At 38.0% G+C, this 27718-nt stretch overlaps 1 protein-coding gene across 4 annotated transcripts; it reads right to left on the reverse strand.

The window, feature by feature from the left end:
* Positions 1-27329, reverse strand: SCG3 (secretogranin III). 4 transcript variants are annotated; one of them, XM_068695429.1, is made up of 14 exons: positions 27191-27288; positions 27058-27094; positions 26873-26958; positions 26138-26190; positions 25501-25546; positions 25171-25386; positions 23972-24114; positions 22664-22825; positions 22173-22350; positions 20182-20298; positions 7612-7695; positions 6835-6963; positions 4999-5079; positions 1-576 (listed from the first exon to the last, which is right to left on the reverse strand). In XM_068695429.1, exons 3-14 carry the CDS (start codon positions 26955-26957, stop codon positions 458-460), a joined length of 1413 nt encoding a protein of 470 aa, XP_068551530.1. In that variant the 5' UTR covers position 26958; positions 27058-27094; positions 27191-27288; the 3' UTR covers positions 1-457. The 4 variants fall into 4 exon arrangements, with proteins under 4 accessions (XP_068551530.1, XP_068551529.1, XP_068551531.1 ...); XM_068695428.1 differs by lacking the exon at positions 27058-27094 and having other exon boundaries at positions 26873-26980; positions 27191-27329; XM_068695430.1 differs by lacking the exons at positions 27058-27094; positions 27191-27288 and having other exon boundaries at positions 5011-5079; positions 26873-27047.
* Positions 27330-27718: the final 389 nt, after the last annotated feature.

A 27718-nucleotide genomic window follows, 5' to 3' on the forward strand; every position in this document is an offset into this window, starting at 1 on the left:
TTTAATAGGTAAATTATTTTCAAATATTTTATTTAGAGAACTATGAACTATTTTCTAATAATGCCCTTTACATAGTTGCATCTATAGAAAGCTAGTGGAGTGAGAGCAAAAAGGTGTATCATTAAAAGACCTGTCCATCAGAAACCATTTTTTTATCTACAAAAGTAAACCAAACACAAAAAATAAATCAAAGAGAACATTACATAATTATTTACCCTGTCAAATTGAAATTCAGTGTCAGAATTTGGAGTTTAGGTTTGATTTGTGAGTGCAGGAAAATACAGTATGCAGTCTGTGCATGAAGCACTACAGTTCCTCTTCTCTGTCTAGAAAGTTATCAGTACAATGTAAACAGAGCATTTCTAATGATATCCTCAAAATAACAGATCATAAGTCATTGAGCTGGGAGGAGGGGAAGCTATACTAGTTTTCTACGGGTTTGGCAGCCATCAGCTTTTTACAGGCTGCCATATATGCGTTTAATTACATCTGCCTCTTCTTTGTCCAGGATGCCCTTGTCCACATACGCATCAGCTTGCTGATCAATGAAATCTCTCAGCTTTGAAAGATCATAATCTGAAAAATAAGAATTCATTTACACAGTGAGTCATCGCCATTATATTGCTTCACTTAAGAAGCAATGCCATTGCTTGGTTTACCAATAAATGCATTTTATCCAACAAAAGAGAGTTCACTATAAATGCGACTTGTAAAAAAAAAAAAAAAAGAAAAAAAAAAAGAAAAAGAAAAACACCTACACAATGTCTTCTTACACCTCTTGGTTCTTTTGCTATTCAAGAGTACAAGAGTAGTCATCTCTTGTGCTTGATTGCTTGCTGGTAAGTGCTAAAGTAAGAATATTTGCAACGTCCTAGTCTGCATGGAAAAGCTATTTTTAAAACCCTAATATTTTCACAATTGTCATGGATTCAAAGAAAAGTATTAAACTGACTGTTTCCTATAAAAATCCCAATAAACTTTGCACTTATTACAGACACCTGCAGTAAAAATTTACTTTTTAGAAAACTCAAGAAAGCAAATTTCTGCAAGTAAATGGACATGATATAATTATTTACCTTCATACAGAACATAGTATCCTGACTTGAGAAATACTGCAGAGTAGTCTTTATGACAGTGTTACTCTCAAAGTAGTCTTTGACAGTCTTTGTATGTCAATCTGCAATACAGTGCAGACAGATCCTTTCTCATTTTCTCATAGATGGTTGCATCTATGCAGCATGATTCATAGTACATGTATATGCATTAAACAACATTTTCCTATGATAAAAAACATCACTATTTCCCATGAAGAGAATTCTGCTTTAAAGCAATCTTTCAGATAACTTAAAAATGTAACCTACATATATTGTGTAGTTTTAACTCTGCCTAGCACAGATCCAGTATATTCCCACATAAACACATAAATGTTTCAGTTACATAAATATATAAAGCTGCATAAAATATAAAGCTTAATTTGTTAGAATCACAAGTTAGTTGTCGGGAGAACATCAATGTCTTAAGGTTTCATACTAGGTTAAATTAATTAGTATCTCTCATAAAAACAGATTCATCCTGAAAATTTCAGTAGAAGTGACTTATTCCATGGACAGAACCTCCAAGTGGTATTAATACTAACTTTGTGATGTAGTCCAATGTATAGCACCATATATAAATGGAAGGACTTTCTTTCAAACTGCACATTGTTAACAAAACAGAAAATATTTTTTCTGTCTTTTTACAGCTAAGTGACCAAAACCAGATAGAAGTAGATAGACATTAAAGATGCAAATTAATGCTTGTGATCTTTTCTATAACAGTATAAAGTAATCTAAAGTGACTAATACAGAAAATAGATATTTCAAACACCCTACTGCTGCAGGGATGTCCTGTCCATATCTGAGTTAATTTTGCCATTTGCTGTACTGAAGCTAGGATTTCATTTCCAGTCTGTTATTGGGATTACTTGAGAGAATATAACCAGTTTGTCTCTTCATCCTATCTCAGTAATAGGGAATTAAATAGCCATTTAGTAATAAGGGTTTGAGATTTGACTCATGTTGACAAAATGAGAGTCTCCAGTAAAAGATTCCATGGAATGGAAATAGATGGAACAATAAATACTAAATTAATATAATATAATATCCACATTAACCACATTCAAATTCCTAGGTTTATTTTTTTAAAATAGAATAGTATTTACAACTCTCTGATCATTACAGAATCACAGAATCACAGAATTTCTAGGTTGGAAGAGACCTCAAGATCATTGAGTCCAACCTCTGACCTAACACTAACAGTCCCCACTAAACCATATCCCTAAGCTCTACGTCTAAACGTCACATGGAGATGTGATGGTTTAATTTCTAAACAAATACATTCTACATGAGATTATAACCATTAAGATATTATCCAATTCTGGCTAATTTGTATATCTCATGGCAGTATAATTCTTTTTTTTTTCCTAGAACTTAGTAATGGTCTGTTAATTTCTAATGCTTATTTACAACCTATTATTTTGCTCAAGGAATTAGAAAAATCAGTTTCAATTTATATTCACCACAATAGCTGCAGCATTACACTAAGCTGTGAAATGGCTATAGTAAATGAAGTGAGGTCTTGTTTGCATATTCAAATCTTGCCATTTGCTATTGCATCCTACAATTAATCACAGAATTGATTTTTGTTCCTTAATGGCTACCGTCAGCATCATGAAACTACAAACTGCCTAAGTATTCTGTGAAAAATGCAAACGTGCTATTTGCATGTATTAGTTAAATGACTCACAGTTGTGTTCTGCGGACACTAAAAAGTAATAGAATACACAGCAGCCTACACCTAGCAGTGGGAGAGATGTTTATTTACACAGGAGAGGAGCTTGTCTTAAAAGAGCACTGATTTCAGAGATGAAGCCAGGTCTGGGAGATCAAGCCAGCCAGAGGAACAGACCCCTGTTCTTCCTGTATACGCAAAACAAATTCTGGACACAAAAGCCAGTAAGGCCAAAATCTAGGCCTTTACATGTTTCTCTCTAAATCATCCAGACCACTGAAGATTACTTGCCTCCTAAAAAGGCAATTTATATTTTTAAACTGTGAAACTGCAAATGAACACTTGCAAGGTCATTAGTCATTCAATGAAAACTAACTTCCAGTGAAATTCATCCAAAGTTAAAGACCTACAAACATTTCCTGAAGCAAACCTAAACCTCTTCATGTATACCCTGTGAATAAACAATCCATGAATAAGGGTAGAGAAGACTGGGCATTTTAATACATGAATTACTTTGTGAATTGTTTTTCTTCTAGCTCTCAGGTACTAGCTGGAAGTAGAGAAATAATTGATGAGCACATAAATGACACCTAATCGTGTACTGAAGAAACACAACACAATGCATTCACTGCTAGATAACCTTACTCTGACTGTACTTCCTTTATCATCATCCCAGGAGAACCGAATTAGCATTTTATAAAAATAAAAGTAAGGAAAAGGTACAATAACAATAATGTATCAGAAGAGTAAGAACTGTATTCTAGTTTTGTTATAACTTATGCTGACTTTAAGGCCCACTTCCATTGTCAGAGGACAGATATTTTAGTGTAAATGAAAATCCATCTACACATAAAGACATGCATTCAGTAGTAGCACAGTGGATCCATTTTCTGGGAGTAGTAACATCCGTACATCTTAATGCATTCCCAGGCAGATAAAATGCTATTGATCTGTAGTCACAGCCATTTGCAGGCTGCAGTAGTGCAAGAAGAAATGTTACTATGAAGACAAGTGAGGGGCTGCCCTGTCAGTGCGTGTGATACAGAGAAATAATCACTTGTGACTGAGATATAGTGATTATAATGAGTACACCAATAAATAGAAACGTTTATTAGAAGTGTCAGGAAAACACTTGAGCAAATGTGTATGCCTGCTGCTAACTGCAGTTGTTGCCATTGAGAGGAAACAGTTTTCAGATCGGAAAAATAACCGTAGGCTTGAAAAAAACAAAGTCCTTCCCATTGCAGTGTTTCTGTATAGGAAAATTAATGTGTTGGGCTGCAGACATGCACTTGTCTCTGAAATGTAATTCATATATGCTTCAACTCACAGAGAGGGTGGTTAGATTACCCAGGGCTAATCTTATCTCAGATCCCCTTCTGCTTGGCTGGTGCATGAAGGACTCTTCTCACCAGGCTCCACTAATACCCCAGGGATGGATCCCTTGGCTAGGAACCTTCATTTAAAGAGCAGCTGACAGCGGAAGCCCCACCAATAGCAGAGAGAAGGGATAGGAAGCTGGTTTTATATTAAGATCTTGAAGGAAAACATGACATGGATAAATAAAGATCTGTGAAAAATAAGCTAGAAGTCCTGCTGCTGTTAGATTCCTCCCTCCAGCTCTCATGTAGTCCTGCCTCCAAGGAAGAGTCAAATAGTGGAGCAGCTGGTGAGCATACCCTGTGTATCTCCTTCTGTCACTGCTCCCCTTCTACATAGCTTTATATGTGAGAGACACAACACATTAGAGTAGTTTGGGCTGTAATCTAATATATTACAGTGCTGGTCACATAGGTAGACAAATCCAGGCATCTAAAAAGATGTTTACCATGTGTGTAAAATCATAATTAAAAGGTATGTTGAACTAACAAATGAAGCACTTGACAAAATTGACTTACTTGACAAAATCTGGTGACAGGCAGACCACCATGACTATCTGGACAGCACATGACTAACTTCTAACTGGTTAGTCGCCATGTGTTTCATGGCCAATGGCTGTTTGAGACAGTTTATATGACTTTGCCTTAGTTTGCTATTTTCATACATTGATTTAACTTTTACATGGCCTGTATTATTTAACTCTCACCTATTACCACTATAATACAGACAAGCGCGGTTTCATACTATTATTTTTTAGCCTGTAACATAATGTTAAGTTATGGAATATAAATTACATGCTTTGTAATCTATATGGTAACTATCCCAATGTCCACGCTTTTTACTTCATACCTTCTTTGTTACCTTGTTTGTTGTGTTTTTTTAGCCATTCTATGTTCTTCCTGATTGCTTCCAAATATGCCTCAGTTTTCCCTAGAGTAAAGGATGAGAGAGCACATATATCAATGATTGATGCAGCTTGTTTAACTGAGCAAAGGAAGATTAAAACTATTATTAGTTTCTGTTTAAAAGCCGAGTCCTGTCAACCTTAGTCAGTCAAAATTCCCACAGATGGCTAGCAGGTTTTATCTGTACAAGATTACTCATCCACAAAGTTAGAATCATGTTTTTTCGGTGTTTTTTTTTTTTTGGATTTGTGTACATAATTTTTGGTGGCATCCACAACTACTGTGTATGTGAATTGAAGCCAACCTGTAGCTTTTTGAGCATAAGAACTGTTCAGCAAAGCTGAAGCTGTTCAGATGGCAGGAAATTACTTAATTAACACTGAAAGCATTGACTATCTGCTCATGTACAAAATGTCAGAAATGCTTATTCATCAGTACTAACAGCATATAGCAAATATAAGATTGTGAATATTTTGAGAAGATGAGCTGAAATATAGCTACTTATACTTACTGAGAAAAGGAAAGCATTAAAAATACCATTATATGTCCTTTTTATAGCTGAAAGTTTGAAGTGATGGCTATTTTTGGACCAGAAAGCACACAAGACAGAATTAGTTCCAGGATTACCTAATAAAGCCCCTAGGGAAATATTCCAGATAATGGATTCTGAATTCTTAAATTGTCTAGAGCTTTATTGATGTGATGTTCTTATATTTGTCAGGAAAGAAAAAACAGCAACAACAACAAAAAGCACACTAGTGTGATTTTCTTGTAGAAGGCTAATTCTTTAGTAAGCGGATACTGTATCAGATATACTGTAAATTTTGAGCTGAGACTGCAAAGCTAGCTTTATAGTAAGCTATTCTATGAGAGAGCAATGAATATTTTATGAGACAACTAAACACTGAACATTTTTTTGGAAGTTAAAGTAAAATAACCTGAACCAAGTCGAACAGACAAATCTTCAACAGACAAGGGAAACGTTTTATTTATTACACCCTATAGGTACTGCGACGATTTTTCTTTACTGTGAAATTGAACAACCCTCCTGAGCTATTTTTATCTTCTGTACTTAAAAAGTCTCTGTTGGAAAAAATATCTTCTCCTATCTGTGACTGGCTAATAGTTTGTCTGTGTACACTGGCCACAGGACTGAACCAGGTGACCAATAAACTACAATCTGTAGCCTTGATCACTACAATTCATTATTGAACATCTTGCAGTGAAAACGTGCATACAAAAACGGACTAGATTAAAGCAGCATCAGTGCAAAGCAGATTGTATGCCTATTTTTTTTAAACAAATAACTACAAAACATAGATGTTTATGCTGGTTATTTAGCAATAAGAAGCCCCCAAAAGGTTTCTGTCCTAACATGCATACTACTTTGCAAGTTTAGAATTCATTACCTGATAAATATTCTCTCTATGTATCTCTTCTTAAGGAAGTTCACCAAGTCTGGACAATAAAATGATGATGAAAAAGGTTTTTGAATACAGGAGCAAGAACTTACTCTGGAGGTATATCTAGACTACTACATAACCCTTCATTACTGTGAAAGGTTATGGCCTTACTCAGCATGGGCTATGGTTTCTGTATGCTTAAAGGTAAGCAAATAATTAAATAAACTTCTGAATCAAACAATTGTGTGTTGACTCCTAGTAACTATATAAAATTAATATATTTATGCTAGCACAATGGAAAAACAAGACCAAAGATAGTAAAGGATTCTAATCACTCAAGGCATACATGTGTAGCAAAAACAAGGGCTATTTTGTACCTCTGGGCTCTTCACTGTTTCCTGCTGCATTTTGTTCTTCATTTTTTGTGGAGTCCTTTGAGATTTCATATTCCTTTTCCATTTTAGCTGCTTCTTCCTTTGTACTGTCTGCTTCTTCACTACTCTTGTCTAAGGAAATAATAATAAGAGCAATTTTGTATCCTGTGTTCCAAAAGCACTTCTAAATTATGTCAGTATGATCTCTAAGAAGTAAAACATTTTGACTGATGACTGAGGAACAAACTCATTGGAGACTGTATCAAATTGGTTTCTAAAGGTCATCTCTACCCCAGACCCCTGGAAACAGGAATGTCTGTTTCTGCTCTTACAAACAGTAGCTGCATACAGGTAATTAAAATACAATAATATGCAGTTTATAAGTGTACGTCTGTTTGTGCAGAAAAAAAAGGGGGGGAGGGGGATAGGAAATTTGCCATTCACCAGATCCAAAGTTGACAAGGTGATTTTTTAACCTAAACCTTAAAAAGCATTCAAATGGCTTGATGTTGTATATGAGTAACATTTGCACTGCTCTGAAAAGGACAGTCAAGTGAATATGCTTCTCAAATACTGGCCAATTAAGTAAAAACTCATCTCTTCTTGTACATTTAGACATGCAAGCTTTGGCTACAGACCCTTGAGGGACCAATATCTTTAGCTAGCAGTCCCTCTTCTAATACATTTCTATTATAATTCTAATACAATTAACCTGCTTTAACTGGATAAAAAAATATTATTAAATATGGATTTCCAGGTAAGATAATATGGAATAAGTACCTGCTGGTAGCTTTGTTTTGGTTTTAGTGGAAGGATTCTCAAGCTTCTTCTTTGTCTGCACAGCTATCATTGTATCTAGGTTTTCTAGAAATCAAGGCAAAACAAAACCAAATTGTAGTTATTCTTCAACGGCTATGATACAGAATCTATACTATATTCTCCACAACACCAGTTTGAGCGGTGAGTGGAACTCTAAAAGAACTGTCTTCATCCTTGTCTCTGAAGAATGAATGCAGAGTCAACACTAAATCTTGATCAATCTTAAGTGAGAGAAAAATACTAAGTCATGGTAATAGCAGTACCAAATAGGGCCAATAAGCACAGATAGAGTAAAAGTAGTGAGTGTGGATAGAGTGAGGATACAGGTTCTAATTATTTAAATTGTATAAGTCACAAAATATAGATAACAGTATCTGTAGCAATTTACTCCGGTGAAAACAACGGAAGGGTTTAACATGACTATGAAATATGTACTTCATCCTGGTAGAACAATATTCTCACAAACTGCTTATCTGTCTGTATTTTGTACAGTTTCACTGGAAAAGAAATGCAAAAAAAAAATGTATTAAATGATATTTAGATGAAATATATACTTAAACTGAATTAATTAAAACAAATATTTTTTAATTTGCCGAGGTCAAGCATCTATCTAAAAATGCAGTAGACAGCAGTGGCAATGTATACAGCTCTACAAGTCTAGCAAATGATTTTCTACGCAAATTTTAGGGTTGAACTCATATCATTTAAAACTAAAAGCAATCTTTTCATCAAGATGGATTTTTCAGATACAGTAATTGTATCTCTATGTGCAAAAAAAGTCCTTCTTTTGCTACAATGCTTAATAGATATCCACAAATACATTGTACAATTTTCTTAGTCATGTTATGGATATGGTACAGAATTTTCTTCTGTTTTATTGTTGTTGTTTGTTTGTTTGTTTGTTTGTTTTTTATTTAAAAGTTTGGTTAAACGTGGATCCAAAATTTGATAGATGTTAACTAGTTGGTTGTATATTTTTGCAAGACTTGGTTTTGAATTGTCAATGCTCCCTTTATATAAGCAGCTGAAATACTCAGTATCAAATGTGATAACTGTGGCAGAATAGATAATGTAAGGGTAGTAAATATTTTAGATAATGTCTTACATGTTAGGCCAACATTTTATCCATCAGCTAGAAAGCAAATTTTTCAATCAGAAAGATGCTCAGCACTGAAACCTAAAGATTAGTTTTTCAGCAAGCACACTTCTCTTCATGGCAGATCACCATAAGCAATTCTGCCTGCCAGCTGATGAGAAACAACATAATCCTGTCTGCCTGGATCATCTATATTTCCTTATTTACATAAAACTGAAATGTAAGCAGTTTTTATCGGTAACCTGTTTGACTGCAATCTGTCAATTCTCAATCACATTAGTTTTTCTTTCTTTTTTTTTTTTTTTTTTTGGGGGGGGGGGGGGATCGGGGTAGAACTATTTTCATTTATCTTATCAACTTATCAACTTATCATTTTAATTTGATTCTTGACCTTGTCCTATGCCCTAAGCAGGTCTGGGCTGGGTTACAAACTGGATCAGACACACTGATGAAGAGAAGAAACGAGCTAGTATTATAGTGGTGATATTGATGCCTCACTTATCACTTGATCCAGAGCTTATTGAAAAGACTGTAAACATTCCTTTCAGCTGAGCTTAAGATTCTATTATTTATCCTGAATCAGTACCATACTAGCACTCTGGCAGGAATATAAGGATTTCTCTGTTGCAAGAGGCACAGTTTTTTGGATAAGATTACACAACTAAGAACTCTGTGCTTCATTAAAAACATCTTAATGAAAACAGAGTATTAATCTGGTGTTAACCATGTAAATATATTCACTTAAAACCCTTCGTAAATTCAAGTGAATACATTATTCTCCCTCACTAATTCATGCAAATGCAAAAACGTCACTGATTTTAGTCTTTATCCCAGCAAAATCTATTAAATCAGGCTTAATTTTAAGTGTAAAATAGTATGTTAAAATACATAGGAGTATTCAAATGCTTAAAATGCCACACATATGTAAGTGCATTGATTCTTAAGTGCCTTTCATGCTCTGTCCCCAAAGAGTTTAAGAGTCGATATACCCACACCCAGCAGGTACTACTGAAGGCAATAGGATTTGTGCTCCTCTGTTATTTGGTTACTTCTACAAATCAGAAATTCTAGTTTCTGAGTCTTTTGATTTGGCTAACAATATTGGTTTAGTTCAGTATAGGAGTACTAATATATACTACTACTTTGCCAAGCGTAGTAACATGGCAGTATGCGTTGTTCTCCAGCCACATGAATTGAACAGCTACATCTGCATATGAAGTATAATAGTATAGCAATATTGGCCACTAATGGTCCAAGCTTTGTTACCAAATCCAAACCAAGTATAATAACAGCTATACTCTATTTTCAAAGTCTTATTTCAACAGTAAAGATATGGACAAGTTTATATGAAAGGCCTTTTAATAAGGACTACATTTTACAGGAGAAATACTGAAGCTATCCTGATGGCTGGATGGCACATCAACGTGAATCTCAAGATTTCATAAGCAGCTGTATTTTCATTGTGACAGAGAAGTGTTAGCAATGTAAGCTTGTTCATGTTTATGGGGATCAACTGGTGCACCTATGTATATAATAAAGAGAATTTTACAAGAGAATCCCAACTCTTCCTGAAGAGGATTTATACCTTTTTTTCTTTCCCCCTTCAGAATTAATGCCTTTAACAGCTGATATTGTTTCAAAACATGTTTGTACTTGTCAAATGTGGCTAGGCCATGGCTGAGCAATGTTTGCTCTGAGTTACACTAATGGAGTGAGTCATCTCCTGAACTGAGATGTGCCCAGCCAGCAGCTAAGCAGCTGAATGTAGGATTTGGAGGTCTAACAAGAATTGATTACTTTTCTGGTATCATTTCCCTAGCAACATAATTTTTACAGAGTAAAAGTTCAGAAAGGTAATGACCTTTCCACAGAGCTGGCCACTTATTTGAAATAGCACTAATGAAAACAACAGAACAATAACTACCGAGCTAATGGAAGTGACCCACGTTGGTAAAAGAGGTCACCCCTCTGGCGGCTGGCTTTCTGAGGAGCAGTATAATCTAATCATTAGAACCAGACACCAAGAGTCAGAAGATCTGGTTTCTGCCTTGCCTCACTTTCTAACTTCCTCTTTGATCTCAAATGACTCACTGAAGCATTCATTTTTCAAGAAGGCTCCTATTTTGGGTAGGCATTCAGAAGCCCTCGGCCCAATTTCTACAGGCACTGCATGCGAGATCCTGTTGACTGCATCTGAAAATGCAAATTCCCAGCACTTATGAAACTGAAGTTTTTCAAGTTGGGTATCTGAAAATCTGAAGGACATAAAAGCAGAAAATACTTATCTTTACTCTGTGAGAATGTACTGTGGTTACACCCTTTAAATCTGTGGAAAAAGATATTATGTGAAAAAAAAAAAAATTACAAATTAAATTACTTTGTTCTTATTATAGAGGCAGAAACTAATATACTAGTTTCTAAGTATTACCATTTGAGTATTTAATGGAATTGGTAATGGAACCCTGACAAGGACCCTTCTCCATAGGTAGATTCATGGTGTTTTCTGAACTCTTGGAAATTGTCCTGCAAAGACTTTTTTATCTGCATAATTGTATTGTGCCCAGGAGGCAGTTACACATTCTATCCTTGTCAAATTGACTGATGCTGAGATTTCACATCATTAAACTTCTGCAGAAAGGCCTGCTAGAAAGGCTGTTTATTAAGGGAGAAAAAAAGGATGATCACGGTAGCCAAAATCAATCTTAAGCATAGCTAAAAAATGAGTTTACTTTATGAGTTCACGCACTACAGCAGCTTCAGATGGATAGCTTTTTGCTGATGACTGCTAGTAATTCTCCCAGGGTTCTTCTGTCTCATGCAGTAGAAGATCCTAGAGAATTTGCAAAGCCTTTTTTCATCTGTGACAAAGTCCAGGACATATCAGTGTTCGTTTGTGACTATTCTGTCAGGAATAGCACACCTGCCTAATTCTTTGGGGAAATTGTCCTTTTAGCTTACGTGAGGGAACAAGAACTATCAATATCCTGTTGATTTTCGCCAATGCAGAGAAAAGCAGACTTTGACCCTTAGTTACCTCCTATCTCAATCTTTCTCATTGCTAGTCAGAAATATGAGAAGCTGCTGTTCTGGGTGAGGCCCGTGGTTCATCTGATCAGTATATTTTCTTCAGCTGTGACCAGCGATGGATGCTTTAGAGGACATTCAAGTCACATAATAATAGTGAATCTAAGAAAATGGCTCTGCTGTAACTTGAAATCTAGTAGAATCAAATGAGGAAAAAGCTCCAGATACAGCATTTCAGTTATCAAAGGTGACAGTGAGGTATGAGTGAGAGGTAGCTATAGAGAATATATAATCCTAGCAGGTGTCAGTGAGGTATTTCTGGTAGAATCATGGAAATCTTAATGCTAGTGTACCAAATACTGATGTCACATTTTGAATGTGATGACCCCTGATTAAGAAAAAATTATTAAACTGAAGGAAATCTGTCAGGATGATAAGAGAAATGAGGAGTGTATTTATCAGAAAAGAGCAAAGCTTGCCTTGTTAGCCTGACAAAATGAAGGCTGATAGAAGATAAAATTGCCCTCCATAAACATGGAAAGGGGTAAACATCGAAGTGGGAAATGAGGTGTTCAGTGTGGATGATAATGTTGACACAAAAGCAAATGGCACCAAATAGCCCTGACTAAATTTAATGAGAATAAGGTTTCTAAGCATCAGAGAAGTAGACTCTCAGATGACCCAACCCAAATGAATTTACAGCAAATGGGAACAAAAATCACAATTCTTTTGAAAGGAAACCCAACCAAATCATAAATGGGTGCTTTCTACAATGTCGTCTGACTCACTTGTCCTGGATATTCCTTTATTAATTATAGTCTTTGTCAGTTTAAATAATCCTTTTAAGCTATACCCATAAGTCATGTAAAATGCTAGAAAAAGCACGTAAATAAAATACAATGATGGCTCCTTAAAGAATTGCTAAGAAACACAGAAAAGGCAAAAATGTTCATACATTGAACCTTACAAATTTGCCTTGCAAATCTCCCGTTCCTTTCCAACTTACTGCCTTACCTGTCAAGATATGGCATTTTCATTTTGAATCTCCCCATTTGACTGATTTATCATGATGGTGTGTCTGAAGTCTAATGCTGCCCTGAGAAACGATGTGTTAGGTGACAAACCCCAGGTAGTGGCATCACTCGTAAATGGGTTGCAGGAAGATGGTCAGATTTGAAATAAAACAGCAGCAGTATCACTTGGCAATCAGATGAAAGGCAATTGAAAAAATAAAACACAATCAGGTAGGTATGTTTTGAGGTGAGCAAAGCTCTGGCCAAGTCTCCTTAATGACTTTATTTAACTCCCTGCCTCTCAGTCTGTTTCTCAGATTTAACCTTTCAGTATTCTAGAGGCATTTCCTTTGTATTACTTCGGGTCTCCTAGAGCTGTGTGGTACACTCCTTTCCTAATACCTTTCCCATCCTGAGGTTGCCACAAAGCCTACGCACACACTTTTTAGTATTTTGATTAAATGCACTTTCTAAGCATAAAAAGGTTTGGGATTAAAGCAGCATGCAGACGCCTCTACTGCAGGAGTGGGATGGAGTTTAGTTTTGAAAGTTTAGTGACACCCTCTTCACCTGACACCCACATCATCATCTCAAATCGTAGCTTATGATCTACATGTAAGTGCTCAGCTGTCATCAGAGAGGTACTAAATTAGGAAAGTATTTTTATAAATGTATATATTAAATACAGTGAGAAAAAAAAAGGAAAGTGTTGCCCTCTTTTCTTTAGAAGCACAAACCATTTGGTAGGATGCAAGACCTAGATTTTCAGGATTTGGGCAATATCCTTATTTGTCAACAGAGACACCACCAGGAAACAGAGATTTCTCACAAACTATCCAGTTGGAAAGCATAGAGGAAGCAGTGAAGGGAAATGGAAGAAGAAGCAAATTATTGGCAAGAACTAGCTGCAAATTTAAAGGTTAGATAGTAATTAAGCAAAGGAATTAACTGTAATATATTCTTTTTGGTTTACAGACCTCTACACATGATTTGATAGCCATGCAATGTGGTGGGAGAAACAAACAATAATACTAAAACTACTGAATCTCCCTCAGAAAGGTAGCTGAAAAAATTAGATCCTATGGATAGTGGAAATACTATGTTGTCACCCTTAAGTGATGCCCATAATGACTCACAGTAGTGAGTGGTGGTTCTCCTTTTTAATTACTCTGGGGTTAGTAGAATTTTGATATCATCACTACCCATTTTTTTTTTCTATGCAGTAAGAGTATGATTGGGGGTAAATAGAAGATGATCAAAATGGTGAGGGCAGAAAAACATTCATGTGTTTGTGCAAACACAGAGTGCCATGTGACAGAAATGGATGAGGCATTGGATGAAGCTACTGAAAGAAAAGCTTTAAGCTGAAACAGGGTCTGTGGTCAGCACACTTGCTAGACTTGCTAGACCTTGGCACACTCTTTCCACATTCTTTCATCTCACAGCCATGCAAATTCATCTTGTATTTAACTGTTCACATACACCTCACATCATCACTGCTGCTCCTCAGTATTTGGCCCACTGCCCTAACCTGAGGTGCTCCTGATTTCTACTGTTCAGATGTATGAGAGCCCTTGATTTTCTTGAGAACAGTGTAGTTTCTTAAAGCAGTGTACTGCCATCTGTGTCACCTTAGTTCATCAGATACAAAGCAAATCTCAGGAAAAATAGAGCTGTCTAAAATTAAATAACTCCCACTGGTAGCTGTGTGCATCAGTCATATGATAAAGTCATACTGGAGAAGGAAAATCACCAAAGGGAAATTCAGATAGATTTGATTAAAGAATTTGATTATAATTGATTAAAGATTTTAATGCTGATGAAGAAAACCTACGGTATAAACAAAGAGGTCTTTGAGAAAAATGACATTAAAAAAGAAAAAGAAAGTATGCCTGAATGGTTTCCTATATGAAATAGTCAGTGCACTTCACCTTTCAGCTCAAAATGAAGGAAAGAACAAAAATTTCTTATAGTGCTGTCTATATACCACTTGCAGCCTCTGGCACTGGATTAGCCACACCTTCCATGACCCCTTTTGAAATCACACAGTCTGTATCAGGCAGCATTTGCTTTTGGAGACAGTGAGTAGGGGAGAGATGATGCCACTCGGTGCTGTGATCTGCTCTTTGCCTCATACTCTTGACTCAGTGCCTGTTCTTGTGTATCTAAACAAATATCAGGATCAGACCTTTGGCCTGGAGCATCTGTGCTGATGAGAACTTTAGGGATTAGTCACAGTATTCGAATGAATCCTCCTGTCTCCTAGGAAAAGGCCAGATTGTGTCTACTATGCACTGGCCTACGCCGGAGAAATTGCAGCGCTCTGCCTTCATCAGAGGTGGAGCTGTGAAGGGCACCAAGCATGAATGTGAGAGACCGAACAGCTAGGCCATATTCCTTAGCAGAGAGGGGCAGAATAAAAGCAGCACAGGGGACTTAGCACCTCTTCTGCTTCCCCTAGAATTTTGTCATGCAGCCTCAGTCTGGCTCAACCCCTACAATTCTATGATCCTGTGATCCTGTGTGAAAGAGAATACGAAAATAAAACAATGCCCCAACAGTAACGTTCAGAAAAGGACCAAAGTAATGACTGTGTATACCTAGGCGGTAGCTCACCAAGAAACCATCTCCCTCGAGCTAGTACGTCCTGCAGTTCGTAGCCTCCTTTTGAATTGCCCGTGGAAACAAACGACAAGGGGGTAGGAGAGGTAAATAGAGACATCTGTTCATGTCCATTTCTAACCAACACAATCTCCTACTCAGCCGCGGGGGAGAGAGTGGATTCTGACAGTGAGTCAGAGCCAAAGGGAGGCGGATGAGAGGTGGCTTTGGTTTGGTCTAGGGAAGGAGGCGGCTGTGACTCAAACACTGCATACTGATGAGCTGGAGCAATCTCTCTATTTTCCCTCCTAATTTAAGGGGGCTTTGCTCCCAAACCACTCTGCTGAGGGCCGTGTGTTGTACACTGGCTACACTAAGCTAAAGGCTCTCCTACAAGGAGGTGAAAAGTGGGATCCCCCTCAGAGAGAACAAATCTCCAGAATGCTTAAACTTAATTTTCTTCCCACTCCTTTGCCTTTCTCTTCAACAATATCGTTCAGTTGTGGAAGACATAGAAGCTCTGATTTAGAAACTGAAAAAAACCTCGCCAACCTCAATCATAAGATGTAATAAAATATGCGTTATATACAGTATCAAGGTGAAACTTATACATATATGTGAGAGAAAGAAGTACTGATGGCAAAATTTGGTGCTACGTGCACTAGTCAATAAATGAGAACACACAGGAATACAATGTTCACATAACTGATTTGCGTTTCTAGGGTAACAGTTCATGGGATAATACAACTTTCATTTGCTTGGGGTGGCAATGGATAACTTTGCTACAAACCTACTCTTGTAAGCAGAGTACAGTAGCAGAATATAATCACTGTGCTGTGTAAAGAGAATTCAGACGTACCCACTGGTGCCTTTTAAGAATTTGTCATTTCTGAAAGCTCTGTTTTTGTTTTGGTCCACTAGTGTCTAATTACAAATATTTCCTCAAATAGTTCTAAAACTCACTTGTTATTTTGATCCTATTAGTGGGAGATGATTTACAAATTTATCTGAACAAACTGGCAGAAACCATTTGTTTCTGCTTCTAAGCTGACAACAATATTATTAACATCAGGGTATTACAAAATTAGTTTTCTTTATGCATTTGCTATAAACAGAGCTTTTACTAGGATGGTAGTGGACTGATATGCTTTCATTTTAAAATTAGCTAGAAAACAGACTGACATGCAGGAAAACTCACTCAGCTCACAAAAAAACCCCTCTTTGCTATGCAGTGTAGAAGAAGTGTTTCCTTAACACTTATCTGCCCTGTGATTGATGGTTCTGATAGAGAAGCTGTAAGAGTGAAGCTTCACCGTGCCACTACTCATCAGACAGAAAAGGAAAATGAAGGCAAGTGCAATATTAATCACAAAGTAATATTCAAACAGTGTAAGGATGTTTGCAATGCATTCCTTATTCTGCTCTGCTGATATCAAAGTGAGTTTTACCATGGCTCGAACAGCATTTCCTGTTCCCTGCAGGCACTCAGCACCATGAAGGATATAGTCCTTTTCAGTTCTGCATGGGAAATTCAGCATCAGCTACTTATGCAACAGAAACAGTATGACTGCCATGAATAATGAAATAATTTATGCTGAATCCGTCACAACTTCTTTGAAAGCTTCTTGCTGCTTTCTGCCGGTCATTATGTGGAGAGGTTCCAGCTCTTTCAGTCCACTCTGTCACTGCACCCTTGCCAAGAGCAATCATTGTTTCAGTAACTGCCCTAATTCCCTCCCAGTACTCAACCTGTGCAGTGATAACAGCCTGTTCATCTAGCATGCTGGGGAAAGCAAGCTCAGCTATTTGGGTAGCATTTTCTGGATACTGAGAAGCAGCCCATAGGTGAATAAATTGATAGCACAGTTGGATCTAACTCACAAGCCACTTGTGTAGCTGTGGTCCCATGTCCTTTGACTGATTACCTTATGACTTCTGTACCACCATTTGTCCACTCTTTTCATTGCAAAAAGAGATTTTAAAGCAACTTTCAATCTTCAGAGGGCAGAAAGGCTTTCTAGAAGGATTTCTGAAAGCCTCTGAACAGTCTAGAAATGTATCATGGGGCTTTTATTCCACTGAAGAACTTGCCCCCAGTACATCAAAATACATCATCCATAGCTAAGAAAGTGATAGAAGATAGCAGCAGTCCGCCATCAGCAGGGAAATTATCAAATATGATGCTTTTTGACTGAATGCACATCTCATATCGGTTTGTTACAGCCTCTCTATAATGCTTCCAGAGCTGTACCTTCTGAACGCATGCTGTAAAAAGACAGGCAGTACTTTTACTGGATAAATTGCTTTTTTGCTTTCTGTGTTTTGTGTTAGAATTTTACTTAGCATATGAAAAGCTTTTAAATATATCTTACATAACACTGAATATCTGTATTAAAACATGAACTTCCTTTCCCTTGCATTTGTATGTGGATGCTTTTGTGTTTTTCTTGCACCACACTGCAGCTAGATCTTTTGTAACTTAAAGCTAAACCTAACAACACCATTCACTGCAGCAGCAAGATATTTTCCCCTGGAGTAGGATACAATGATGATGACATAATGCTGTGGTTTCCAAATCCCAAGCCAGCTGTTACTGGTATATGAATTCTAATTTACTGTCTCTGTGTGAGAGGCACAAAAGCTTGTGACTTGATTCAGTAAATGATTTATTATTTTGAATATATAATTCAGGGACATAGCTTATGCATGGCTTCACCCACAGAGTGATGAAAAGTAATTTAGGCAGTTTTCTACTGTAATAAAACAGAAAAAGGGTATAATTCCATTTGCCCAGACCCAGCAGGTAATTTCTGCCAAGTAGCATGGGATCTGATCACTAATTCTGGATTGAAGGAACAATTAAAAGCTGCTTTTTTTTTTTTAATTATTTCTTCTCTCTGACAGATATTCATTCTAATTCCTTCATCCGCTGCAAATGAACACAGCAGTGCATCATTCCCATAGCCTAAACTGCATTGAGTGACACTGTACCTATTCACGTAGTACTGGGTATATTGTATTGTAACTTTTAGTTGCATAAGGGTGGCAATAAACCTGCTGCCATGGTTATGGATGCTGCAAGAAGCTAGCTTTCTCCTTTGCTTGCTGATCTTGAATATTTGAGAATATTAACTAAATATATGAAGGTCAGTTTTACAGTCATTTCTCAACAGCAAGTCTAAAAAAAGAATACCACGGAAGCAATGAGAGACCTATGAGAAAGCTTTCTCCACTACAGTAAGTTGCTTTGATGGAGTATAAAATCCACCTCTCCATAAATCGCTAATTTGCAAGGCAGAGTCTGGCTACATTGGTAGCCTTACTTTAAATCCAGACTAAATCAGACCTCTTAAATTCTTAACCTAATCCCTGCCTTCTGTACTGTGTCATCATAGCAATTTGTTTCCGCAGTAACGGTATTTATTTATTCAAAGTAAAGCCAATGTGAATAAATGCCCTGAATTTTAGCAGGCAAAAATGCATCCCTAGTGTAACTCCATTATCTGAGCAGCGTTACGTCAGGGATGAATTTAACCTATTAAGTTTTGGCACAACACTATCAGTGAGGACAATATCTACGCAAGTCATGTTATCTTAATTTGTAGAATGACATTGAAATCACAGCATTTGTAAATAACTGTGTAATTATGTGAATCTTTCCTTAAACACACAGGCAGGCAGAGATCATACCAAATATCCAAATCTTCCAAAATTCGAGGACTTCTCAATGAAAATCAAGGGACAATATTGGTCAGAGATATACTGAATTCTTTAAAGGGGAGTTACAATCATGCACTGAATGTGCATCATGAGTCACTGGATTTTTTGCAGCCAAGTAATTGGTAATCAATCCATACAGGTTCAGTAGCATCAACCATTCATATCAAACAAATCTACAGAAGTCATGAAAGATCATTGCCAGTCCTAACTCTGTGACAGGCTGATTTATTAAGCTGAGAAATTGCCCTGATGTAAACAAAAAATTATCAGGTTAGCCTAGAACAGAAATACTTTAGAAAAATAAAATTGCTGTAGAGAGCTTATACAGATGTACCCTTCTTCTGTAGCTCTGCTTGTTTAACTAGAAAGACTATCAACATTTACTATAAAACTTGCAAAAGACAGAAAGAGAGGTTGGTAAGAAAACAAAACAAAGACAAACCAAGCCCAGCTGTTCCAAAATCCCTCTTCAGGAAATTATAACAATTTTACAAAGTCTAATTACATTTAAAAAAATGCAAAAAACATACAAATTTAAAAATTTTACAGATTCTAAAATGTAATCCAGTTTCAAAAGCTACTCCTGTGCCCACATGTAATGCTTTTCATAGATGAAGAGAGTTTTACTTGGTAAAACTTGGTCCATAGCACTAGGTCCCGTCTATTCTAGCTATTTACAGATTACAGATTAGAGGTGTTGAAGTGTTAGATTTTCCTTTTGGAAAATTCAGGCACCTGATCCACCTGAACATAACTGAGTGAAATGCTAACCTTCCTCTGAAAAAACACCAATTAAAATCAATTGCATTTCACAAATATGAAGGTGGAATAAACCTCTAAATACATATCTGATAAATAACCTTTCCATCATTATGTGGAAATATTAAAGCAGTATGGATTTCAACATTGCTATAATGAATGATCAGTCATTTAGAAGTACAGCTTTAACATTTTGAATGAAGAAGTCTGAAACAAGACTCGTAAGAGCAAAGGAGATGACGATATAATTATTACTGTTGGTAGAGTAAGAACATAGCATTAATAAACAGTACTGTTGCAAAAAGTATGTACTCTCACCCAGATAGGAAACTCCTTCTTCTGGTGTGATTGTTCCATATTTAACCATCATCTTCACAAAATCAATGAGGGTTTTCATTATGGTTATCAAGGTCTCTTTCTCTTTCATCTCTGTCTCTGTGTGAGGGGATAAAGCAAAGGTAGTCAAAGACTTCAGCCAATTCAGAAAACTCAATTCTGCAAACTGTTTGCAGAAACTTCATGCATTAAAAAAAAAAACAAAAACACTACAAGGAAGGCTGTGCTAGATTACCAAACAGAAATCCTATTTATGTTCCCCTTTAAACTGCTCCTGCAGAGTACATCTGAATATACTTTAAACTTTGGGGTTTGTTTCTTCTTTACAGCTTTTTGTCTTGAAGATCTATGTTATAGAAATAAAATTGTATTAATTTCATTTTGTGGATAGGAAAGCACACTGAGATAAGTGACTTGACAAAGTTCAAAAAGCAGTGAGCACATATAGGCACAGTCTTCTACAATGTTTTTCTTTTATTTGTCAGTGAGCTACTCAGTGGATTGATCTGGCTCTTTAACATGAAGATGGCTCAGAGACCCTTTGGATTTATTGGCAAGTGTCTCAAATGAGACAGTTAATAGGGCTAGAGACCATGACTGAGGAACTGGGAAAAAATTTAATATTACATGGTTGGGAGGATCATGACTCCGGAATAGGACATAAACAATGATTTTTATGATAAAAATCCACGTTTCTTGTCCATATGTATTGCTGAATATCCTCATAAGCAGTGATTCTTAGCTTTCTTTTTTCACTGCATTTATCTGCTGAGCACTGTTAATGCCATGTCTGCATTAGCAGCATGAAACTCTACCACCACAGAGTTACGCAGGCTCTTCCTGCATCCCTGGTTGTCACAGGACCCAACAGAGCCAGGTGCAGTCTCAGACAGGGACAGTCAAAAACATACTCCCAGCCTTGGCAGAGGGCCAGCCCCTTTGGAGAGCTACTGAACAGGTTTTAATATTGCTCTCTGCAATTTAACACACATCTGTAGAATGCAATTGAATCTCCTCTCCTCCACCGTGATAAAAATTGGCAGGTGAATGGGATAAAGCAGGAGACAAGGCAGAGATGTGCCTTGTGGGACCTGATTCTGTTTGCTTGATTACCTGTTAAACCCCATATGCTGTTTTGCTTTGTGAATAGAAAAAGGAGAAAGAATAGCATTGAAAACTACCAAGCGAAAATTAAAAGAACAAGAAGAATATGAGGTTTCTAGCCTGGATTTCAGCAAAACATGCCCTCAGGTTTTTCATTCTGGTTCTCCACTAAAGTATTTATGGGGACAGTTTGAGGAAAGATTAAGGCTCCTGCAGGACAAGGAATCTACAGAATAAATTATTGCTGAATGTGCTGAAGACATGCTGGCTGCAGAGAGTAAGAGTGGGTGTGTGGCAGAGCATGCTGACAAAAAGGCTGTGGCGAGGTGCCACAATCTTGCTTTCACTAATTGGAAGGCAATAATGTCTAGCACCGGAATAGGAAGAGACGTGCAGAGCTTTCACTGCAATAAACAGCAAACCTGTGGTTTGTGAAAAGGCTGGGAGGCTCTGACTCGTTTACTGGTAGCATCATTATGAGGATTCTACTGATTCTACTTGCTCGTATCTCTGTTGGCTTAGAAGAAAAGGACATTACAGGAAAGGCCTCTGGAGAAAACAATTTTCCAGTTTTTCATCATGCCCATCAACAAGGCAAAGAATTCAGGATTCCTGAATCATGTGGCCCAAGATTGGATGGGCAACCAAGGTCACAGCGTTTGCAGTTCTGAGTGGCATTCTTCCCAACGTTTTGTCATATTCACAAAAAGAAAAAATAAAAAAATGAGTTTATGCTATGCATCTTGGAGAACATTCTTAAAGCAATTAGGGGAGCTGTGGAGAATGGAGGGGAAAAGAGTTGGAGCAAACAAAGAGTATAATTTTCTACTTTTTCCCTAAATATTCCTGTACACCCAAAATAGGCTCACCTGAATTTAGACTTTTTAATAGTGCATAGAAGTTTGGAAAGTATTGGAGGTCTTCAAAATTATCTTCAGAAGGCAGTTCATTTCTTCTTTCCAAGATATTGGATGATGACCATGTGTTATCCACTGTGTCATCAATTTCCCCGTTACTGAAACTATCCTGATCAGTCTTGCTTGATGTCTCCACAAAAGACATAAAAATAGATAAATCAATGAGCACATTGCGTTTGGTGATAGAGATAATTGAGCAATAGTATCATCATCTCACACCAATATTTTCCTATCTACCAAGTGAAAACTAGACTGTTTTTTCAAAGTTATTTCAGTTTGGAATCTAGCTTAAAATTCAACATAATACACTATTAATTTTTCTGTCTTACGGAATTACTTTTAGAACTTCTTTAGTTTCCAGATTGAACTATTTATTCCCTAAAGTGAAACAGTCTACTTGTACTGTTTACTGAGTGAGTCAAAATTATTAGCTAAGAAATTACCATTTTTTCCTGTTGCTTTTCCTTTATATCACTGTCTGCTCTGCTTGGAGGGTAATCAAAATCTTCAGACTCCTTCTCACGATCCTTTGCTTCATTTGCAATTAGCTGTTGTAAAACCTCTGCCACTTCATCTTCTAGGGTATAGGCCTGGCTCTCTGTGATCTGTTAAAATATTTGTTCAGAGTACTTATAGAATACTGTGGTTTTCTTAAAATGAATGCCAATATGAAACCTGAACTTTTTAAATAGTTTGCTTCAAAGCTGAGCATAGATCAATTGGGTGTAATACATTCACTGTTTTGTGTGTGTGTATACATGGAGAGAGATAGACACACAAAAAACACATACAAACACACATCAAATATGTGTGCATACCCCCCCACCCCCGTGTAGCCAATAGGAAAATATAACCCTGTAGGGCTTAACACAATGGGGTCCAGCTTGAAAGATGGAACAGCAAGTGCAGCGTAACTACAGATATATATATATATATATACACGCACACATTTTCTTTAACAACATACGCATCTATGAGCAACTACAACAGAATACAGTAATATAGGGAGGAAAAACGCCAATAGCTTTCTGCAGCATCTTCAAAATGTTTTTCCTCTGCTTCGTAACAGCTGTCACTTGAATGACAAGTGTACTATGCAGCTGTCCCCACACACCTCCCTTTGTAATCAGTGGGATTCAGCATGCAATAGCTGATTGCAAATTCTAGTGCAGAAAAGATAAGACTAGTGTACTAAAATATAAGGATTCCATACTGCAATATCTCAACCATTGAGATATCCAGAGAACAGAGTAAAACCCAATCTTGTTACAATTCAGCAACAATGAGAAATGTATCCTCAGCCAATCAGCATCATTATATATCCTCTGACTATCGTAATTAGCAGGTGGACCAGGAATGAGCTCAGACCTTTCTCCATAAACGTCCAAAATTAATTGATAATTGTAAAGAACTACTTGAGAATCAGAAGAGGAAAATTTAAAGGAAAAAATGAGGGCTTATATGGAGGAGCACAATCCACAAATGTTTTCTCCACATCAGGAACACTCTACAGTTTGGCATGTTTTGTTGCAAAGCTATCACAATAGCAATACTGTTACAGACCTAAACTAATGTGCAGAAAGGAGTCAAGATGTGCAGAAAGGAGTCAAGAAGCTTGCCTAGAGCCTGAATCTCATTAATTTTCTTTCAAGTCAGCATTATTCACTGGACACAGTGCTCATCCAAACTGTCTAAAAGAGCATTAAACCAACACACAACACAGCTGAATGAAGTATTAACAAGATACTTACTAGCCCCAGACTTAGAAGTTTTGAAACGATCTTGTCAAACACTCCTCTATCATTTTCCTCATAGATTCGCGTAGCAATTTTTTGAACTATGTCTTCAGCAGTCAAAGGAGTGCCATCTAATTGATGAAGGCCATCTGGATCATCTAAAAGGATTACAGTTTAACTGTGTGCTAACTGTCCTAACTGATTTGGATTAGACATCTTGCAAAAATGTTTGCCTGTATCTTTTTCACTTCAGAACAAAGCTGTACTTTTAAATACAGGTTAGGAACATACTTTGATACACACTTTGCATGCATCAGTCACAATGAAACGTTCTTCATGTCTTTTTTCTACACATGAAAAATGTCTTTATAACAGGCTCTTTTCTAACAGCAAGTACAACTGTCAGGAACATACTCTATTGCTCGTAGAAAAATTTGTAAGAATAAGAGAATATTGCTCACGTATCTGCTTATGTACCTCTTCCTGGTACTTGCCTTCATTGTATGGCTACTTAGAATAAAATATGTCATAACTAACAGCATATTATATTCTTGTTTGGATTTCATAAAATTAAGTTTTAATTATGTAATCTTTACTTATGTTAAATAATATCATTGTGACCACTGAGAATGTGAATATGATGAGTAAGCTTTGATCTGTGATCAGTATACTCTTATATAATTAAAAATATCCTGAACTAAATGCTTCTTTCAACTCTCAGAGGACTCACTTAAACTACAAGTCAATTAACAACTCCCGTAGTAAAGGCAATTCTTTGTCTTTCAGTCACTTCTTTTCTTTTAGCTATGTGATAACGAGAATCATCTAACAGGCATAACATTTGAAATAAATGTATGTGAATTATCTCTCTATAAAAGTACTTTTCCCTTTCAAACCAGAATAAATCACATTTTCGTTTAAAAATATGTCCCATTTTCTTCCATCAAATCTAAAGCTCTAAAAAACATGATGCGAATTACGGTTGGATGTTCCTTCTACAGAAGATGAGTGTAATAATCAACAGTAGTAATTCTTTTGTATCGTGTTTCAAAACCTAATTGCAATATGACAAGCTTCTACAACTGGAAATAACCAAAATTGCACTGCAGGAACAAATACAGCTCATGTTTAGTGATGAATGCAATATCCGTTATTACAATCAGTTTGCAAGAAAAGTCTAACCTAAGTGTTACTTAAAGGTAATTATAGAATACCTTGGAATTTATAATCCAGTCCACCTTTAGTAGAGTCATAGTCATCCACGACCCTGCGGTTCTTGGTAGAGTCTGCATCATCAATGGCCAATTGCTGTTCATACAAAGAGCTTCTAATTGATTCCCTTTCTTTTTCATTCCTCTCTCTTTCTGCTACTGACTTTAGCAGATTCAAGTCATCAGCAAAGGAATAATTCCTGAACTCTGGCTTATTTTCTGGAAAATATATCACATGACATATTTTTTTTTACCTCTTTGAATACCATTATGAAAAAAAAAAAAAAAACAACAACAGCAACACACTATAAAACCAGGAAAGAAATGTTTTACCTGTGGGAACTATTTTCCTATTCTTGTCTGCCTCAGCTTCGGCAATCTGACATATGAAAATAAAATAAATTAAAACAACAACAACCACAAACAGAGGCAGAAGGAATAAATACACTAAAACATATGATCTCTTACTTCGTTATTACCAGCAAAAGCCTTAATCCCTGATCTTTGTTCTTAGTGTGAAGTTTGCCTTAATAATTGGAACATGTTTAAACTCTTGTCACTTTTCATCATTACCACCACATTCTCTGATCAGAATCAGACATTACAAGAAGCTGTAATAGACCTTTCATATAAGGACAAATACCAGTGAGGTTTCCCGTCTTCAGCCCAAGCTCTCACTGTACTCCCTCCCTTAGGATCGCAACACAAAGGGGTTCCATGCATGTCAGCTGCCAGAGCTGATGACCTGCTTTGGGGATCTTGGAGAGTAAAACCCTATAAAGAATTCATTTAAAATTATTGAAACTTTATTTTGTACCTAAAGTACATCCGTATTTGCTTTACTGATGAATCACTTTTTATGTCATTTGTAAAGCCATCAGGATATTCATGTATCTTGTATTTGAATGCTGAAAATATTATGAAAATACAAACCAAAAAAAAATCTAAAATATTTTTTTATTTTACCTACCTGTTCCTCCAAAGGTCTTTCTACACTTAATTGTCTGTTGTGTATAGCTTTATCTAGAATTAAAAATATACACACACATATCATATATTCAGTTACATGATGCACGTGACTCCAAAGAGGCAACACATTTCTTCTTAATTTGTAGTTTTGTCACATAAAACATGGTGCCTTAAAGATGATGCTAACTGCAAGATTTTGTAAAAAAAAAATAAATCAGTTTTCCTAGGAGAATGGGGATTTTAAATGTCAAACATTTAAACAAAGCACGATTACTTGGGGCAGAGGGAGAGGTTCTGTGACGGACATAACAGAAATACAGACCCTCAGTAACCCCTTTCTGATGAGAAAACTCACAGATGAATTGGGTGGAAAGCGCTGCAAGAGATTGACTGAAATAGCAATAATCGGATTGGCACAGCCCAGAGATTAAGAATCCGTGGCACCAGAATCCCAGGGGAGACAGAGCGGGAGAGGCCTGGCGGTGCTGCAGGGTGGCTGCACACAGCCCGGCCCCAGCCCAGCCCAGCGCCCCTCCCGGGGCCGGCGCTGCTGCCCCCACTCGCAGCCAGGCCCCGAACCCGCTGTCAGAGCGCAGCTCCAGGCACCCCCCGCCTTGCCAGGGACATCAGGTCTATGGGATCCGCCTGCCTGTAGCCAAGCAGAGGGAAAGTTGCGGCTCTTCTCCCCGCACCCGCTGCCGAGCACCCCCCGCAGCCGGGGGGCCGAGAGCCTCACCTTTGCCCCCGGGTTTCGGGAAGCCGTGCCCGCGGCTGGCCATCAGCGACAGCACCTGCACCACCACGGCCAGCTTGAGGAACATCCTGCTGCTGCTGCTGCTGCTGCTGCTGCTGCTGCTCCTATTGCTGCTGCTGCTGCTGCTGCTGCTGCTGCTGCTCCTATTGCTGCTGCTCCTATTGCTGCTGCTGCTGCTGCTGCTGCTGCTGCTCCTATTGCTGCTGCTGCTCCTATTGCTGCTGCTGCTCCTATTGCTGCTGCTGCTGCTGCTGCTGCTGCTGCTGCTGCTGCTGCTGCTCCTATTGCTGCTGCTCCTATTGCTGCTGCTGCTGCCCGGTGCTCGCGAAGGGCGAGCGCGGCTCGGGGCCGGGGCCGCTGCCGGGGGCTTCGCTGCCCGCCCCGCCAGGCCCCGCCCCTCGCCGCCAGGCCCCGCCCCCGGCCCCGCCCCCCGGGCGCTGTCCAGCGGCGCGGTGCTGAAGCGGCGGCGGCCGGGCGGAGCCGCCCCGGGACAGAGGGAGGGGCGCGGGCCGGCCGCGCATGCGCGTTCCGCAGCGCCCCCTGGGCAGCGCGGGGCGCCCCGCGGCCTGGCCGGGCCGCCCTGAGGCGTGAGGGCCGGGGGGTGGCAGGGGGAGCGCGCTCAGGACTCCAGGGGCTGCTGCCTGGGTGGGAGCTGAACAACGGTGTGTATTCTTCCAAAAAAAAGGGCCTTTTCCTTGGGTAGCCATAACGGCAGGCGTGCAGGGGGCAGCTGGAAGCATTCCACCTCAAGACGTCTCAGAGCGCCACAATGGCGCCACAATGCGCGGTGTTGAGGCTGCTAAAAATACCGGCCAAAAGCTGGCGCTT

Source organism: Anas acuta, chromosome 12 (assembly GCF_963932015.1).
Source record: "Anas acuta chromosome 12, bAnaAcu1.1, whole genome shotgun sequence".
Taxonomy (NCBI): domain Eukaryota; kingdom Metazoa; phylum Chordata; class Aves; order Anseriformes; family Anatidae; genus Anas; species Anas acuta.

Bases quoted from the DNA above. Each gene is read 5' to 3' on its own strand.
- SCG3 (XM_068695428.1), bottom strand. From the start codon at position 26,957: ATGTTCCTCAAGCTGGCCGTGGTGGTGCAGGTGCTGTCGCTGATGGCC. The intron at 22,826-23,971 runs GTAAGTATCTTG...ATATTTTAACAG, and splicing joins AACTTCTAAGTCTGGGGCTA to ATCACAGAGAGCCAGGCCTA. The intron at 577-4,998 runs GTATGAAGTAAA...CTTATTTTTCAG, and splicing joins CAAACAAGGTAACAAAGAAG to ATTATGATCTTTCAAAGCTG.